The sequence below is a fragment of the Notolabrus celidotus genome, chromosome 11 (genome assembly GCF_009762535.1).
Source record: "Notolabrus celidotus isolate fNotCel1 chromosome 11, fNotCel1.pri, whole genome shotgun sequence".
Classification (NCBI taxonomy): Eukaryota; Metazoa; Chordata; class Actinopteri; order Labriformes; family Labridae; genus Notolabrus; species Notolabrus celidotus.
The window spans coordinates 6931581-6948375 of NC_048282.1; the positions used below are offsets into that span (position 1 = coordinate 6931581).

The following is a 16795-nucleotide window of genomic DNA, read 5'->3' on the forward strand; positions in this document are numbered from 1 at the left end:
ACTCTGAATCCAGCTTCAGAGTAAAAGCCTCTGAACTCACGTTTGGCTGTAAGAAGTAAAAACATGAAGCTGCAGGTAAGTATCTCAAAAAGTTTTTAATAGAGCATATTCCCAAAATGTGGAAATACTGGTTCAGACAAAATATTTGGTGAGCAGGTAAAATATGCATGTAGTACAAGCTTATAAAGGTGTATTTTCCATTTGATAAAATGGGGCTCTGGACAATAAATAGACTCTTCTGGGGGGTCAGTGAATGATGCTCAGTTTTGACTCAAATCATCAACATCAAACCAAACACGTGAACTTGTGGGTTAAAATGTTGGCTGCATGTTTTTAAAACCTCACTCTACTTTAAATACGATTTAATCCTCCACTTAAACCAATATAGCTTTATTTCTAAAATTCTGTCTTCCATAAATAAATTATTTCTCTCTGTATCAAAAAGAGAATTCAAATATAAAGAACAATGGCTCATTGTGTTGTATGCTCTGAATGTACACACACACATACACACACAGCACAATGAAATTACATCAGAGACAAGCTAAGAAGTTGCAGCAAGTCAGGAATTATTTTATGTTCACAAATATACACAGCCTCGCTTTGCCCCGTGTGGGTTGATTGAAATACGCATTTTAAAAACAGCAACATTAAATTAAATTGGGTTTGATAATACACGTACATATGTACACAAAGTGTGCCTTTATAATATACAAGTGTCTTTGTAAAAGATTAAAATGTAAAAAGCTATTGTATAAAAGATGGCAGTGATCCATTCATAAGTCTTCTGCGTCTCATATAAATATGTCAAATCTCTTTTCTGACAATTTGATTCCTTGGCAGTAGCATTGTACAAAATAAAGGGGAATTCTTTTACATGTGATCCAGACACACACCTGCAGCACATCCAGGTGGAGTAAGCAGGTACCTTGATACACACCTGATCAGTGATCTAACTCTTACTGACCACAGCATCTTGGAACCTAAAGGTGCCGTCATTCATCAGAGCTCCACATCAACGAGGACGACATAAAGGCAATCAGCACAGCTCTGTGTGTCGCACACTAGTGGTTTGGTAAAGAACTGCAGTTCAGGACTCTGTGCTGCCACAGCAACCTCTTCAGACCACAGTGTGAATACAAATTCAGCTCGCAGCAGGACTCTGCCCACCTGCTGCTTTAAGACGAAGGAGAAATGCATAGTGGCTGATTTAGGGAGCACACAGGGCTCACTGTCGCCCTCTACAGGTAGTTAGAGGCCACAAAGCCGTGGTTGTGGCTGACCCTGCTCTGGTGGATCATGGCTCGGTCGTACGCCACCTGGACCGACTTGCGGATGCTGGTCTTGCGTCCCTCCATTATACGCAGCTTGTCTGCTGTGTCGTCTACACCCAGGCGTGTCACCTTGTCCCGTGGGAGCCACTGCCTGCAGAAACCAAGACAGAAAAACAGGCTACATGAGTCTCTGAGGAGAGGGGTCAAGGAGGTGACTTTAGACCTGTTTGGTTCAGATCTCTGTACATCTATCTGTCTTTAAAGTCTGTGTGTTTAAACATACAACTACAGAACATTAAAACAGATCAATATCATTTACAAATATCATATATATATATTTAAAATAAAATAATGCTGTAGATCCTGAGTGATATCCTCAGTCAGGGTCTCTCATTGGTAGATGAAATGCAGTAATCAGAGAAGTTTTTATCAGCATATAACAATGTGAAACATTTTTAATGATGTAAGCAGCTCCCTCGGTACCTTTGTGCACCATTCTGCAGCATTATGAGTACACAATCAACACAGAGAGAGATACTTCCATCCAGTAAAGGCTGCTGTGACAGTAATCTGTTAATCTCTTGGTAAAATTGTTGTGGATTTTAAACAACACATTGTTCAGGCTGTTACAATGAGCATGTCTGACTCTCACCATGTCCGCTTGTTGTCAAAGAACAGCACCAGGTAGAGCCTGTCGTTGGTCTCCTCCTGCCTCTGCTCGCCCAGGTGGAGGACTTCTTTGGGTGGGACAGGGATGGGCACCCCGTTGTGCAGCAGGCCTTCCTCGGGCATCTCTGGGTCGATGACCTGAAAACACACACAGTCAGCCTCGGAGGGTCATTGGTTCTGTTTGTAGCACTGCAAACAGATGTTCAGTGGCCCCAGTCTGCCTTCTGTATTTAACACAGCTTTAACAACCCATCGATCTGTAAACATGGATTAAACGAGTGTTCAAATATCCAATATCATCCATGAATAGGGAGTGCATAAATCAAAGCATCATTTGAGAAGCTTTGTTATGGATTCTTGTTCTTCTGTGTCACAGTACGCTACGTTATACCGGGTAGATGGTAAGGGCACTAACTTCTGTTTCTGGAATTAATCAGCTATCTGGACATATTTTATTTCAGAACAACGAAAGTTTGACTGATGCCACATGCAAAAACCAAACATAATTTCAAGGCGAGATGCTCTAGAAATACAACAAACATTTCTCTCTGTAAGCCCGTCGAAATGAGGAAGGATATCTGCTCCTATCAGTAGCAGGGCCCGTCTTTGGATCTTGATAGTACACTTGAAGAATCTAAATGACATTGTACTGTGTTGAAGGTCTGATTAATACCTCTTGTAAACTGCGCATCACCACCTCGTAAAGGCTGGTTTGTACTTCTGTGTTGCCCCTATGCAACAGTGGTCAACACGGACATGAGCACCACATACTTGTGCGTTGATGTGTCCGTGACGCGCAGCAATATTCCCCCAAAATGCAGTGTGGTCTCTCTGATAGTCAGGTCACCTGTTCCGGGCCTGCTACATTTTTTGTTTGTACTTTTCCACAGAGATTCAGAGCGTGTTATGTTAATCTACAGCTGATACATGTTGCTGTATATCATACAGACATGATTACAAGAAGAATAGAGAGGAGGAGATGAAATACAAGGCCGATGTCAGGGACCCTGGCGGGGCTGTAAGAGCGGAAAATACAATGCCGCCGAGGGGACCGGGAGCTACATTGACCTACGGCGTAGGCTACACTGTTGATTCAACGCAGAACTATAAAAGGCTTAAAAGGCACATAAAAAACTGTGTTTCAGTCGTTTCAGGTAGAATGAGGAGTTACCAGAGCAGGATAGGAGGGATATCCCCGACACTTGGCCCACACCAGTTGTAGCGGCTCCAGCTCCGTATCATCCTCAGACATCTGGCCTCCATTGCCTAAAAATTCACAACAATCATTGAAGAAACAAAATGAATACGCAGAAAATCTCCAAGAGATGTATGTGTACATATTGACATTATGGTGTTCTGTGTATGAGGTACATGTGTAAGAGACAGACAGGGTTCAAACAGAAAACAAACATACTGGTGTAGTCCAAGTCTCCGTTCACGATGTCCAGGAAGGGAACTTTGGAAAGAGACGGTTTTCCGAGGCTTCGTTTGGGAGGTGAGCTGCTGCAAGACAGTGTGTTGTTCTGTCAGTGTACTGTCATTCACATTCACTATAATCAAGCAAACACTGGAAACTGATCCAACATGTCTTACATTTCTTTGTGAAGGACTGGACAAGGGCTGTAGTCAGAGTCGGACCCGCCGTCTTTGTGCTTATTGAAGCCGTTGGTCAGTCCTGAAAGGAGAGGAAGGAAATCGCTGATCAGCTTATTACAAAATAACGGGATCAGAAGAGAATAAATCTAAGCAAAGATATCTTTGGGTTATCTCAGTCACAATGAATAAAACCTCAAAATACAGCGCTATAACAAACATGGCTAAAAAAGAAATACGTTTCTACGAGTAGATTAAGATTGATTGTGTGTTCTGTTGATCAGGTGCATTGAGGCTTCTATGCTGTGATCAGGAAGCATGCTTTGTCTCCTCATAACAAAGATAAGATCAAGAGCACAAAGCACCTTTAAGGAAAAACAGATGATAGATGTAAGGTTGAAGAGAGCTCTTTATCACTGGAAGAAGAGAGAGGCTAACTTTAACTGTACTTACTGAGAAACCATATCCAGACAAACATCCTTCACATTATTAACCGTCTGGCTGTCATCGTTTGTACTTTAACACTTCAGGTGTGTGAACTGGTCGATAAACACAGATGAAGTCAACAAGTTTCATCAGACTTCCTATTTCATTACAAACAGGTCTTTAACCATTAGCCTTAGTTTACATTGGGTCTTCTCTGGTCTTATGAGATCGACCACAGGTTCCCAAAGTGTGGGTCAGGACCCCCTGGGGGGTCTCGAGACACTAATGTGGGGTCGTGAGATGTCCTCCAGAATGTTTTTATTTTTTTTATTTTTTTTTAAGTTATCTAACATTAGTACATTTTACCCATTATAATAAAAGATATTGACAAAATAGTAGCTAAACTTGAAATAACTAACTTTCTAAGTTAGTTAGTTACTAATAAGTAACTAATAAGTAACTTTCTGCAGACCAGCTAAATGAAGCCACATTAAATCACTCTGAGGGAGAGTGGGGGCTGAATAGTTTGGGAACCCCTGAGACAGACAAACAAAACTAAAACAAAAAAGCTCTGTATTAATCACAAAGAGTCAGCGTACTGATTTAAAACAAACTGCAGTGTTATTTCAGCTCCAAGTTATTTACTGCAGGAACGAGTTTAACCAAGAAACTTCTCTGCAGATTTTACCTGAATGTTCAACCATGATAGTAAATAAAAATATAATACAAGTCTGAATTGATACATCTATTAGGCTTACAGATCTTTGTTTCAGCCTGCACCAAAAGTATTCATGAATCAAACAAACTTTTGATGCCTAAACTTTACCAAACTGTCAACGTTTTGGTTTCATATTATGAAACAGACAAAGTTTCACAAGAAGCACTTCGGATTCACTATGTAGGTCACGTAGTTTGCTGACTGTCATGTTATATAATTCAATGGCAATCTAAGTGAAACATCACCCTGAGTGAAGGAGTCTAACTTCAGGAAGTGATCGAAGGTTCTCACCACTTTCCAGTGTGTGATTTGATGTCTTCTCCAGCTCACTGTCTGAGCATGTTTCCCGAATGGGGGTACATTTCTCATTGATGGTTGGTGGTCCGGGACTTTTCTGTTGGGTCTTGGATGGAGTGGACAGGGGTGTGGTGGACGGGGTACTTGCTGTGGAGCTGGGTGCAGTAGGGGGGTCACTCGTGTTGTTGTCCTGGGGTCCCTTTCCGTTCATCATAACACTGTCTCTCTCTCTGAACAGCTTAGCTCCATTCTTTGCCTTCTTGAACAGCACAGAGGTTCTACGTCCGACCCCGGCTATGGTGGGCCGTGGGGGGGTGCTGAGCTCCGGCAGGCCGTTTGCCACCACCTGTCCTTGGCTGTGCAAAATGGGAGGCGGTGACACTGGCCGCTCCTCAGCTTTAGTGCAATTATTGTTCTCTGTGGTGCTGCCTGAGAGGTCTCCATCCATCTTCAGGCGTTTGCAGGCCCAGTTGGGGGTCTTGGGCTCCCCTGTGATTGGCCGCAGGGTGGGCGGCTCCAGAGGTGTGTCCCCCTGTCGTGGAGGTGGAGTCGGACCTGTTGGTTCCAGTGTCGGTGGTGATGTAGATTTCAGATCTTCTGGAAGTTGAAAGGAGAAACATGAGTTAGATTTAGTTCATTCAGAATGATTGCCCATTTAGTATGTAGTGTAATGTGGCGTCGTTGTAGTCACACTGGAAAATGGTGTCACTTAAGAATGAGCTACATTTAGTTCTAACAGTCTGACCACAGCACAGAGGAAGCTGAGGTTTTCTGGAGACATGGAAGGCCCTATGAAGACGAGTGAGGAGATAACTTTGCTCTCACAACTGAACACCCGCAGCATGGTAACATGGCAGAACTTTACGACTCACTGACACAGACCAGAGGCGCTGTGTCACCCTCTTCTATAGTAGTAAGAAACTGGTGGACTGGACTATCCTGCAGTCAGAGGTGGGATGGTATGGCATGACTGTATGTGGCCAATGGAGAGTGGTGAGTCCATGAGATTGATGTAAAAAAGAGGTGCAGACATAGAGTGCACTGGGAGAGAGGAGTTGTGAGGCAGCCATGGCTAACGAGACTCTGTGGGCCCCTACTTACTAGACTGGAGACAGTGGGGTGGTTGGGGTTGGTGCGTGGGGGGGACCCTGGCTCAATTACCTGAGGACAATGTTCCGTTAGCTCATGTTCACAACTGGTCTCATTAAAAAAAAGAGGCTTTCAAAAGCTTCATGCATTTGGCAATTTCATACTGCTGAAACATCAGTGCTCTTTAAAACCCACCTTTGTATGAAGACGACCGGCCATTATCTGCCTTGGTGTCTTTGTTGTCATCTTCCTCCTCCTCCTCGTCTTCCTCATCGTCGTCTTCCTCTTTCAGATGTCCGTTGAAAAGGCCGTAGCGGGGGTTCTGTCCCTGTCTGCGGATGTTCGTGATCTCTCGACGGAGCAGGCGGATGCGTTTCGTCCGTGCACCGCTGCATCTCATAGACGTGACAAAGTCCATTTTCTCTAAGAGCTCCTTCAGCTGTTCCTCGACGCTCATGTGGAGCCGGTTGTTTGGGTCCAACACGCTGTCGACTGGACACAGTAGAGGAGGAGAAAGTTAACAGTGAAGTTGGCGTGCATGTTCTAATAAGGTACAAAAAATGGAAGTTTAATGCTGTTGTTTTCGTAACTGAGGCTGATTAACAAGCCAACTAATGCTGATCTCCACAAAAAAAAGAGTCAAATTATTTTACTGAACCAGCTCAGACTCACCTTTACAATGTAAATGTGATAAAATGAAACAGCTGTGACATCAATTCTTCAGTTAAAGAGCTTATAGTGTCTGTTTCGTGTTGATAGATTAGGTTATAATTCTACTTCACGTTGGGATTATGGTGGGAGGTCATTTAGATCCCCCGCTGGCATGTATGAAAATGGGGTGGATACATTTTGGAACACATCCTAATGTCATGCCGTCCAGCTCTACACACAGCAGGCTTGGAGCCTCCTAGCCAACAGCTACAGTGTTCCCGCCTGTCAGTAAAGTCAGCTGTGCCTATCGGAATGGAAAACTCGTAATCTTAACATCTTTGAAATTGCCACGTTAGAAAAAATTCACTCCCCTACAGTGTACGATCGATGAATGAGCTATCCAGACTACACTTGTCTTTTGTAAACTGTAAACTTTTGTAAACTGTAAACATGTTTATTTCTGCTGTAAAGATCGGCCTCTTTGAATAGGTGTGTATGTGGTTTCTGGTAATTCCGGAGCCAGCCTGTTTCTAAAATGTACTGGATCACAGACCTCATAATCAAATCTTAAGAGAGGGTGTCATATATCTCTCTATCTTAAGTACAAATGATCTACGTTTAGATTCCCTTTTCATTATCATAGCTGTGACTTACTGTCCTCCCAGGTGCAGCTGTAAAAGTCTCTTTTCTGCGGGGACTCTGGAAGCAGCATGCCCGTGTCCAAGTCCAGGCCAGTGTTGGTAGCTTGTCGTTGGGCATGGCGCAGTACGGCTCCCCCTAAATCTCGAAGACGCAGCGCTGCCCGGTGGAAGACGGTGTCCTTGTTGTTGTACAGGAGGCAGTTGGACACCATCAAGTTGAAATCAGTCTCCAGGTCAGACACTGAGCGGTAGGCATGACTTTCCAGCTTTGAGCACATTGTGGAGAAGTCCATGGGCTGGCTGATGAACTCAAGGTAGTCTGGGACCTAAAGAACAAAACAAAACTTAATGATTAGGATGGACCCATGCTAGAAATGCAGTACAAAGTGGAGTGAAAAAACCTGGACAGGTGGGAAAATGTGGTAGATGCTCGACTCAGCAGCTCGAATGTTTATTCTTCTAATGTCTCATACCTGTGCTAACTGGATGGAGCTACCTCAGGCTACCCAGCTCAGAATAATGCATAGTTTTTTTTTCTTGAGCATTTTTGCCTTTATTGGACAGGGAGGCTGAAGACAGACAGGAAATGTGGGGAGCAGAGAATGGGGGAAAATGTGCAGCAGATGGTAGTGGCCAGGAGTCTAACCAGCGACCTCTGTGATGAGGACCACAGCACTCGAACTGCTACGCAAACAGCACCCCAAATAAGATAATTTTTCTTGCAGACATCATTAGTGAATGACTGTTGCAGCAATTCTCTGGCTTATATCGAAAATAACCTGCAAAAAAAGGATTTCTGCATGTATGACACATCACTGGGCTCAAACCGTCTCACATGCACCTCAGACGAGTGGACCAAGGAAAGTGAACCCAAATCTTCTGTTGTGAGTCATTCATTTTACTGTTTTCCAGTAAATTCAGCAGCTATGGAGCCATGTTTTGGTTTTAGTTGTGTATTGATTATTCTCCCTTTTCATTTTGCTTAGTTGCAGAAATTGGAAAATGATTATTACAAAAGAATTTTTGAGGAACAAAATTAAATTAAATTACCTGCTGGAAAGAAAATAAACCCATAGTGTCTTTATACAGGGCTTAAAGTGAAGAAAAATTATGTGCCAAATATGTTATTTTTATTTAGGGGCGGGCCTTAATGATGAACAGATAACACAAACCGAAAGTCTGACAGGCATCCGATTCATGGCCAACAAGCTCTTTCTTCCCGCTGCAGCCATACACTGATCTCCTTGAACCCGGCTCTCCATTTCCACCCTTTTCCTCAATCCATACCATCCATACATAGTACACAAAAAATTTGATTCGGTACTCAATATTAAAACGTCTGTTTGGTACATTTTTATATATTAAACTTGATATTCCTTCATTGGGAACTTTAAGAACTGAAGGTCTGAAGTGCAGCATCAACTAAGACTTGTAGGCCTATTGAGATTTCTTCTTCTTTTTTTTTTTTTTACAACTTAAGTAAAATATTACTTGACAAAATATTATTGAAAAATATTAACATACATGAAATAATAGAATAGTGCATCGCCAAGCCTCAAATGCAAAAAAAAATTCCATTTGATGAGTAAATATCAGTAACTAAATGGTCACGTTATGAAGAAATAACTCTGCTGAATATTTATGGTTGCTGGTTTACTTGTAGATGTGAGGTCATGCTGACACATACGCACACTAAAACACACATGCACACTAAAACACACACAGGAACGCCACGCACCACTGTTTACTACTCTTAACATCAGCTACTCTGCTGAAACCACTAGTAACGGAAAGGCTAGCTGAACGCTAATGTTAGTTTTGTTTACTATGAAACCGAAAGAGGCTTGATGTGAATTTTTCTGCAATATTACGGGACTATCCACTCAGCACTGAGTGCACTCTCTGCTCTGTACAGCCGACACACATGGCACTCCTCACTAACACACACACTGATGATCACTGGATCTGCTCTGTTTGAGCTCACAGCACAAAACCGATCACAGGTGAAGACAGAAACAAAACTGTGTTGTTAGGTGACTCGTTGAGAAGTCACTGTCCTGAAACCAATGTTTTAGTAGCCTACATGACGGGCTACGCACCCAATGTGTTTGGTGTGTTCCTGTTTTCAGTCTGTGTGGGGACCTTGGAAGTGCATTAACTTTAGTTCTACATGAACCGTTTTGGTTTGCACCTGTACAAATTTCCATACGCTGGAAATCCAGCACCATGCCTGAGTACTTTAAGCCCTGTTCATATTACCAGGAGAGTCCCATGTTTCACTAAAGTAACATTTGTTATGTTTTAAATAAGTAGTTTAAGGTTAGTACAGAATGTGCATGCTTCTGGTCTCAGTGTTGTATCAGCAATGTGTCTGACCTCCTTGATGTCGACTGGCTCTGCAAAGATCTGGCCTGAGTCCTTCTCCTGTAGCTGCTCCAAGGTGGAGCGGAGCAGCATCAACATCGGGGTCAGCTGCATCTCCAGATTTGCTTGGTGAACTTTGACCTGGAGACGTTAGAGGATTTGAATGCCATGTTAAAGAGAGTCGAAGTTTCCATTACAATAAAGAATTCAGGCACATTTTACAGGCTGCCAAGTGCTAGAGAGAAGAGAATCAATATGAAGCCGACCTGAGAGTGATTTATTGTTAAATTAACTTTATACTGAACTGTCAAAAGCCTGAATATGAAATACAGTTAGTCTGAATGCCTCTGAGCGTATGAGATACCTGTTCTCGTTTCAGTTTCTCCCTCTTGCGTATGAGCTCTACCAGCAGCCGAGCTTTCTCCAGGTCATGCCGCAGCTTCTGCCAGTATCTTAGTGCTTCTCTTGCAGCAGAAACCTTCTCATCCACCTCGGGCTACAAAGAAAAGCAAATTATTAAAAAACGTCATTGTAGAAACACAATCAGAAATGTATTTAAAGTCAGCCGTTAGATTTAAAACTTGTTTGCCATGTTAAAAACACTAAAGACAAACACAAAACAGTCACAGACGACAAAGGCTGTGTTTCAGTTTCCTGCCCTCACCGGTTCAGTATTCCTTTGGGTCTGGATATTTGAGTGCAAACGCCGGACCAGCGGCACACCATTCCTCGACTGACGCTTCAGTAACCAGTAGTTGTGAAGCCTCTGCATGAACTGGTTTTTCCTCTGGAATAGGATTCCTTTGCATATAATAGTTAGCCTACACAAACAGACAGATCAAAGTTGGTCTTAAACATTCATCGACATAAACTCAGGTGTCTCCAACAGAGTGTATGTTGCACGTGTGTTGCGTGTACTGTTGTAAACTGACTAACAAAACTGAAAAATTTGATCAAATCAATTAAAAAATAACAACAATAAATGTCAGGATGTTTTGATCAAATTAAACTCTAACCTGCTTGTGGGTATCTGAGGCACTGTCACTTGTGGTGAAGTGTTGTGTTGCTCTGTTGACTCTGCTCCCTTCTTCCCTTTCTTTTTGTCCGTCTTGGCATCGTCCTCAGACTTTCTGCCTTTTTTGGGTGTTATAGGACCTTGTGTGTAGGCGCTTCTTCCTCTACTAGCCCTCCCTCTGCTCCCCACCACTCTTCCTTCACTCTCCTCGTCTGAGGCGCTCTCTTGTCCTGGTGGTGAATGGGCCTCACAGAAAGCTGTCTTCTTTACCGAGAAGGTGGTCCCATTGACGTTTGTCTCTCTCACAGGATCTATCTTCATAAAGAGTCCTGCACGCTGCGCACACGTGACATGAAACGCAGTGTAACAGTTAGCTTTGTGACACTGAATTGAAGCACCTCGTCCTTTCTGCTTGCACAGGTAGCACGTCAGCTTCCAGCGTGCTGGGGGAATGTTATTGACCCCTTCCACTGGTTCTAGAAAAACAGTATTGGCAAAGCAGACTTCAGGAATCCAGATAGCACAGACCACGTGGGCCCAACGACCATCGCTGGTCTGCTTGAAGGCGCCACCACGGTTTGGACACAGAACACAGTCTACAGGTTTCTGAGGGGACTGGAGGCAGCAGCGGCACAGCCACTGGCCCTCGGGTATGTAGGGCACTCCGTAACACTCCTGGTGCACAGCCAGGTTGCAGGAGTCGCAGAAAAGGATGACGTTGCTGTTGAGGCACTCGTCATCTAGGCACACGCAGCAGAAGGCATCGTCGTCTACAGTAGTCTGAGAGGGAGCCCGACTGCGAGCTTCCCGGTACGCCTCCTCCTCCATGCGGTCCACCAGCAGCTCAAAGGTGTCCTGCGAGACAGCAGTGTAACCTTCCGATGACCGGCCTGTATTCACCATGTCCAGCCAGGCGGTGTCCTCTTCATCCATGTCATACTCTGCCTCAGCCTCCAGCTCCTCAGCCGGACGTTCAATGTAACGGTAATACGCCGCGGGAAGAGGTTCTGCCTTAACTGGTGTGAAGGTTTCCAGCACACGAAATTTGGGTTCAGGGAGGTTGTGGTGTGACGCGTTTACCTTTTCAGGTGTTGGCGGATGAGAATTGGAACAGTGGTTCTTAGAAGGTGGAGATGACTTGACAGGAGGACATTTGGAGTCTCTCCTGCGACCTCGGGGTGTGGATGCTTTGCGGGCTGTTTGGGCACTGCTGGTGGGAGTCGATGGCTGTTCACTGTTCTCCTTGTTGCTGTTACACTCACTAATGTCCTGAGCCTTCATCTCATCTTCAGTGATGACCTCCAAGGGCTCCAGAATGGAAATGCGGTGGAGCCTTCCATCAAGTTCCACCTCCACCACCTTCTGGGCTTGAGCATAAGACAGGGTTTCTCTGCTTGGGGAGGCTTTGAGGCTGTAAGGGGAGGGGGATCGCTGGCGGGCAGCCCCACGCCCACCAACGGTCCCATTGGACTTTTTGAAATCTTCTCCACCTCCTCCTGCAGCCACTTGGCCTTTTCGACGTGGCTTCCTCATAGGCCACCAATCTCACTTTCCCTCCTGTTGGATCAGAAAGGAAAGACACTATAAGAACAACTTTGAAGTTAAACAACTTTCAGAATAAGGAATGGATAATCCTACAGTATATTGAAAAAGTATCATATGATCAATAATGTGTAGCTGATTCATGAAATACCTTACAGATCGGGGTGTAACGATTCATCTACTACATCAATGTATCCATTTATATTCCTATGATCCGACTACATTGATCTGTGCTCGGCAAGTTGGCCTTCTGGACGACATATATTGATCTAACATCGTTTTAAAAGGTAATAGATACTAGGAAATAACACATTTGATTTAAGCACAGCAGACTTTATATGGATGTGTTTTTTTGCACTTTTAAGGATAAAGATGTTAAACGTTACTCAATTCAGGCTGCCTGTCTGTGATGTCATCGCCACGTGCCAGCAGACAACTAAACATAGCATGGCGGATGACAGAGGAGAAGTCGGCGAGAGAGAAATGATCAAGCCACCATTGCGGTCCAGCGTGTGGAAACACTTTGGCTTTTGCAAAGATGGAGATGTTCTAAATAAGTCGCTCGCTGTTTGTAGGATATGGAAGGGTCAAGTAAAGTATCACGGCAACACCACAAATCTATCCAACCACCTACTAAGGCGCCATGGGATTTCACACAACGCCACCCGTCCAAGCACCTCTGGTAGCCTTCCCCTCTGCAGAAGCCTCAGGCCTCGCCAGCATGTTTAGTCAGAGACTAGGACAAAACTCGGCTTGGGTGAAAAACATCACAACAACAGGAATCTAGGACTGTCCAGTATCAAGGGATTTATTTCACAGTCACACTGGTTGAATTTTAGGCTGAAAAGTTACTGAATCAATTTCAAGTCACTGAATCATTTCGGATCGTATCGTTCTAAATGAAACAATATCGTCCTTTAATCGTATCGGCAACCATGAATCATGATACGAATCGAATCGTTGTTAAAAAGAGTCGTTACACCCATACTTATAGACTATTGCAGCCAAACATCAGTATCCCACAATAATGACCTCAATTAAAGGGTGATTTCAAAGGCTTTAAGGCTGGCACTCTATAATAATACATTCACAGAGGACATTGTTGTTCATTAATCACTTACTCTTGTTCTTTTAAAGTTTTAAAATGCAACACCATCAGCTCAAATTCCTACAGTGACCATAATCAATTAAAGGACTTAGTATAATTTAAAGAGATGGCTGTAATAATACCAGTACAGGCCAAAAATGTGCTCACAGGACTTTGAACTCTCTGATACAGTCATTTCTCTTAAAAACAATCTTCTGTGCCTTTCTTTACACTTAGAGGTAAATGACTATAGTCAATATTCATACAGTGACACATTCCTTCACACATCTGAACGTGCTACAGTCATACTCACTCATCTCCAGCAGCCAAATGCATATAGTAATGTATACAAAGCTTACCGACTGTCAAACTGAGAGTTACACGGATTTGCTGAGAAAAAAAATGAGTTACAGGAGCAGAAAAACTGTGCTGTAGATTATTCGTGACTTTATCTAAAACTGCTGGCAACTACAGTCAGCTAGCCACAACACAAGCGGCTCATCCAATCAGCTTACAGGAAACTTTGACTGACGCAGCCAAGAGCCAATCAGCTTACAGGAAACTTTGAATGACTCAGCCAGGAGCCAATCAGCTTCCAGAATGTCACGGGCTCAACAGATCAGTGTCCCTATTTCGGGAGTAAAATGTCAGCCATATTTACAGTTTTAAAACACTCTTACAGTCTCTCCTACGGGTTAAATTTCGTTTTTATTGTGAATTAGTTAATCATTACTCCATCTGGCTGGGTCTGAATGAGAAAAATACAGAATGATGTGAGAAATCTGGAGCTCTGACATGAGAGAACAGAGAGAAGTATTTAGAGATATAGGAAAGCTAACCTGCTAACGTTAACTTTATAAGATGGGCAGTTCCAGCGCAGAACAAGTCAAACCCTGGTGAACTAAAACTCTGTTAAAAGTTTGCAATCGACTCAGAAATGAAGGGAAGCAAACCTACCTATTATGGCAACTGACTGACACAAGTACCCAGCGGTGTGAAGCCTCCTCGACAGTAATGGTCGCCTTACTTGCAGTAGCCCCGGAGCTAACAGCCACCGTTAGCCAGCCTCAGTTTTCTGCTCCAGCCGGTTTATTTCACTCTTTTATAACACGGCCGTGCTTTCACAACACGGAGACTGGGAGACAAGAAGACAACTCAAACCCCTTACAGAGAACATGATTGGCGTGTTTGAATTAATAGTTTGTGAAATAGCTTATTGTCGACCCAATTATGTGAGGAGGAGATATTAGCCTCCTTCGGCTAGCTGGCTAGCTATTTGGTTCTAGAATATGAGCTAAATGGAAGCTAGCCAGAGTGAAAACACAGGACTTCCGGTTAGCCATTTCAGAATAAAGCTGGTATAGGCGCGCACTGTTTTTCAATGTTTTATCACTACAAGGTAAAATAGTTAAATTTGGCAGAGCAAACCGACATACCATGTATTATATAGTGCTGTAGCTTCTTAAAGACATATTAAATACATTACTATAAAAGCCCTAAGCACCTAAGCAGGCATGCATCCATATATCTTATGTACCCAGATTTTTATGGAAACCACTACTTTCATTTTTTCTCTCTCAAGACCTTAACACTGAATTATTATACCTTATATACCCAGAGTTGAAATAGCAAAAAACAAACAGAAATAGGCTTAATTTACCATAGTGTGGGCAATGATCCAGATCCTTAGACATCTGTAGTAAGATGCTGCAGATGTTTTATCAGTCTGGGGTAGCAAGTGTGTTATTCAATGCTGCAGTCTGCTGGGGAAGCAGTATAAAACACTAGGATGCGAGGCGACTGGACAAACTAGTGAAAAGAGCTGGCACTGTGATTGGAACCAGGTTGGACTCATTGGGGGCTGTGGTGGAGAGATGCACACAGAAGAAGCTAGAGGCCATTCTAAATTACACAGATCATACATTTCGCAACTTCTTTGTGGACTGAGAGATACAGAAAAGCATTCATCCCTGCAGCCATCAGGCTTTATAACTCTCTAGCCAATGGGAGATGAGCTGACAGACACTTGAATTACTTGTTTTATGTTTTATGTGATTTTTATCTGCCAGACACTTGAATTTCCCCCTTCGGGGATTAACAAAGTACATTCTATTCTATATGTTGAAATCTGGCTAATAACAGTGTCCAGCCATTTGTTTTTGTTTGACCGAAAATAATCAATGTTTCACAATAAATCAAGCTTTGAAGAAAACCCAAAAGAAAACACAGCAACAGCTAGATATTACATTTTATCACAGGAAAACAAAATGTATAGGCTAGAATAAATAAAGTATCATAATATTGAGATATCCCATTTTATTTACCCCGTTCCTGTGTTGACAAGTCATTTCTGGTCATTTTCTCGAGATCTTGACCTTTAACTTCTTCTCATCATGTTTTTAAAAAACTCAAGTGTTTCAGTCGTAACAAAACGACTGACCTTAACTTGTAATCACTTCAAACTAAACAAAAATTATTAATGCATGTCCGCCTAAGGCCTCAGTAGTTGCTCACTTTAGTGTACATGTGTTAGGTAAGGTTAGGTTACTTTACTTATACCGGTATGTAGATTTGTAAGTAGCTTGAATAAAAACCTCTAGAATAAAACCAAGATATGTGTTGTGTAATCTCAAATTTAAACTCATGCTTATAACTTAAAACCAAAGGGGATGTAAATCTTTGCTAAAAGAAACCATCAGTGCTGCAATAACTTTCTCAAATATGACATTTTTTGTGACAGAAAGATTTTCAGTTTTTCTTGATATTTTTTTTTACCTCTTAATTTTTCTTAGTAGATAAAACTTGTAACCCTTGTTACTCATATTGAGTAAAAAAATTGGTCATGGTAAAAGAGATTTTATTTATTATCATTTATTTATGCTCTTACATTTACAGGGAAAAGTCACTTCCGCTTGGTGTTACCGCTCGAGCCACCTTAATAAAAGCAGATTGATCCAAGTCAAGCCCGCCCCCTTGACGTCACTAGGGCATGATTTTCGCGCGCAAGCTACTTAACAGGGTCAATGAAGGATCAGGGTCTATGTTGATCTTGGTACAGAATAAAGTCTGGATGTGTAGTTTTAAATAAACACGTTATTAGAAAAACAGCTCTTTAAAGAAGTTTGAACGGATTTCTGTTTTTAGGAAAGCTGACACTCCAGAAAACGTGGGCACACATGCTCATGACTTGTTTATTCTATATGTATAGTCACACACGCACACACACACACACACTCACCTTATCAGAGAAAAATGATCAGACATTGTCGTCTTTAAATGACACTCAGTTCTCTGGACGGGATCAAATAGTTAAAACAATAATTCAAACATAATTATGCAAAACTGATACTCAAACATCACACAGCAGACTCATCCTCTGAATGAAGTCCAGTCAAGTACAAAGCTACATATACTGGAAATATACAACTG

The 16795-nt window shown here is 42.7% G+C and overlaps 1 protein-coding gene across 2 annotated transcripts; it reads right to left on the minus strand.

Moving 5' to 3' along the window:
* Positions 1–76: 76 nt before the first annotated feature.
* Positions 77–14658, minus strand: brpf3b (bromodomain and PHD finger containing, 3b). 2 transcript variants are annotated; one of them, XM_034695626.1, is made up of 13 exons: positions 14324–14658; positions 10739–12294; positions 10387–10543; positions 10087–10218; positions 9735–9863; positions 7372–7684; positions 6262–6558; positions 4972–5574; positions 3537–3618; positions 3358–3443; positions 3115–3209; positions 1927–2081; positions 77–1425 (listed from the first exon to the last, which is right to left on the minus strand). In XM_034695626.1, exons 2-13 carry the CDS (start codon positions 12268–12270, stop codon positions 1242–1244), a joined length of 3765 nt encoding a protein of 1254 aa, XP_034551517.1. In that variant the 5' UTR covers positions 12271–12294; positions 14324–14658; the 3' UTR covers positions 77–1241. The 2 variants fall into 2 exon arrangements, with proteins under 2 accessions (XP_034551517.1, XP_034551516.1); XM_034695625.1 differs by having other exon boundaries at positions 3358–3446.
* Between the last annotated feature and the right edge of the window lie 2137 nt (positions 14659–16795).

Excerpts from the sequence above, each read along its gene's own strand:
- brpf3b (XM_034695625.1), bottom strand. The coding sequence starts at position 12,270 with ATGAGGAAGCCACGTCGAAAAGGCCAAGTGGCTGCAGGAGGAGGTGGA. Across the intron at positions 10,544-10,738 it reads CCTCAGATACCCACAAGCAG|GCTAACTATTATATGCAAAG; the intron begins GTTAGAGTTTAA and ends CTGTTTGTGTAG. Across the intron at positions 10,219-10,386 it reads CCCAAAGGAATACTGAACCG|CCCGAGGTGGATGAGAAGGT; the intron begins GTGAGGGCAGGA and ends TTTTCTTTGTAG.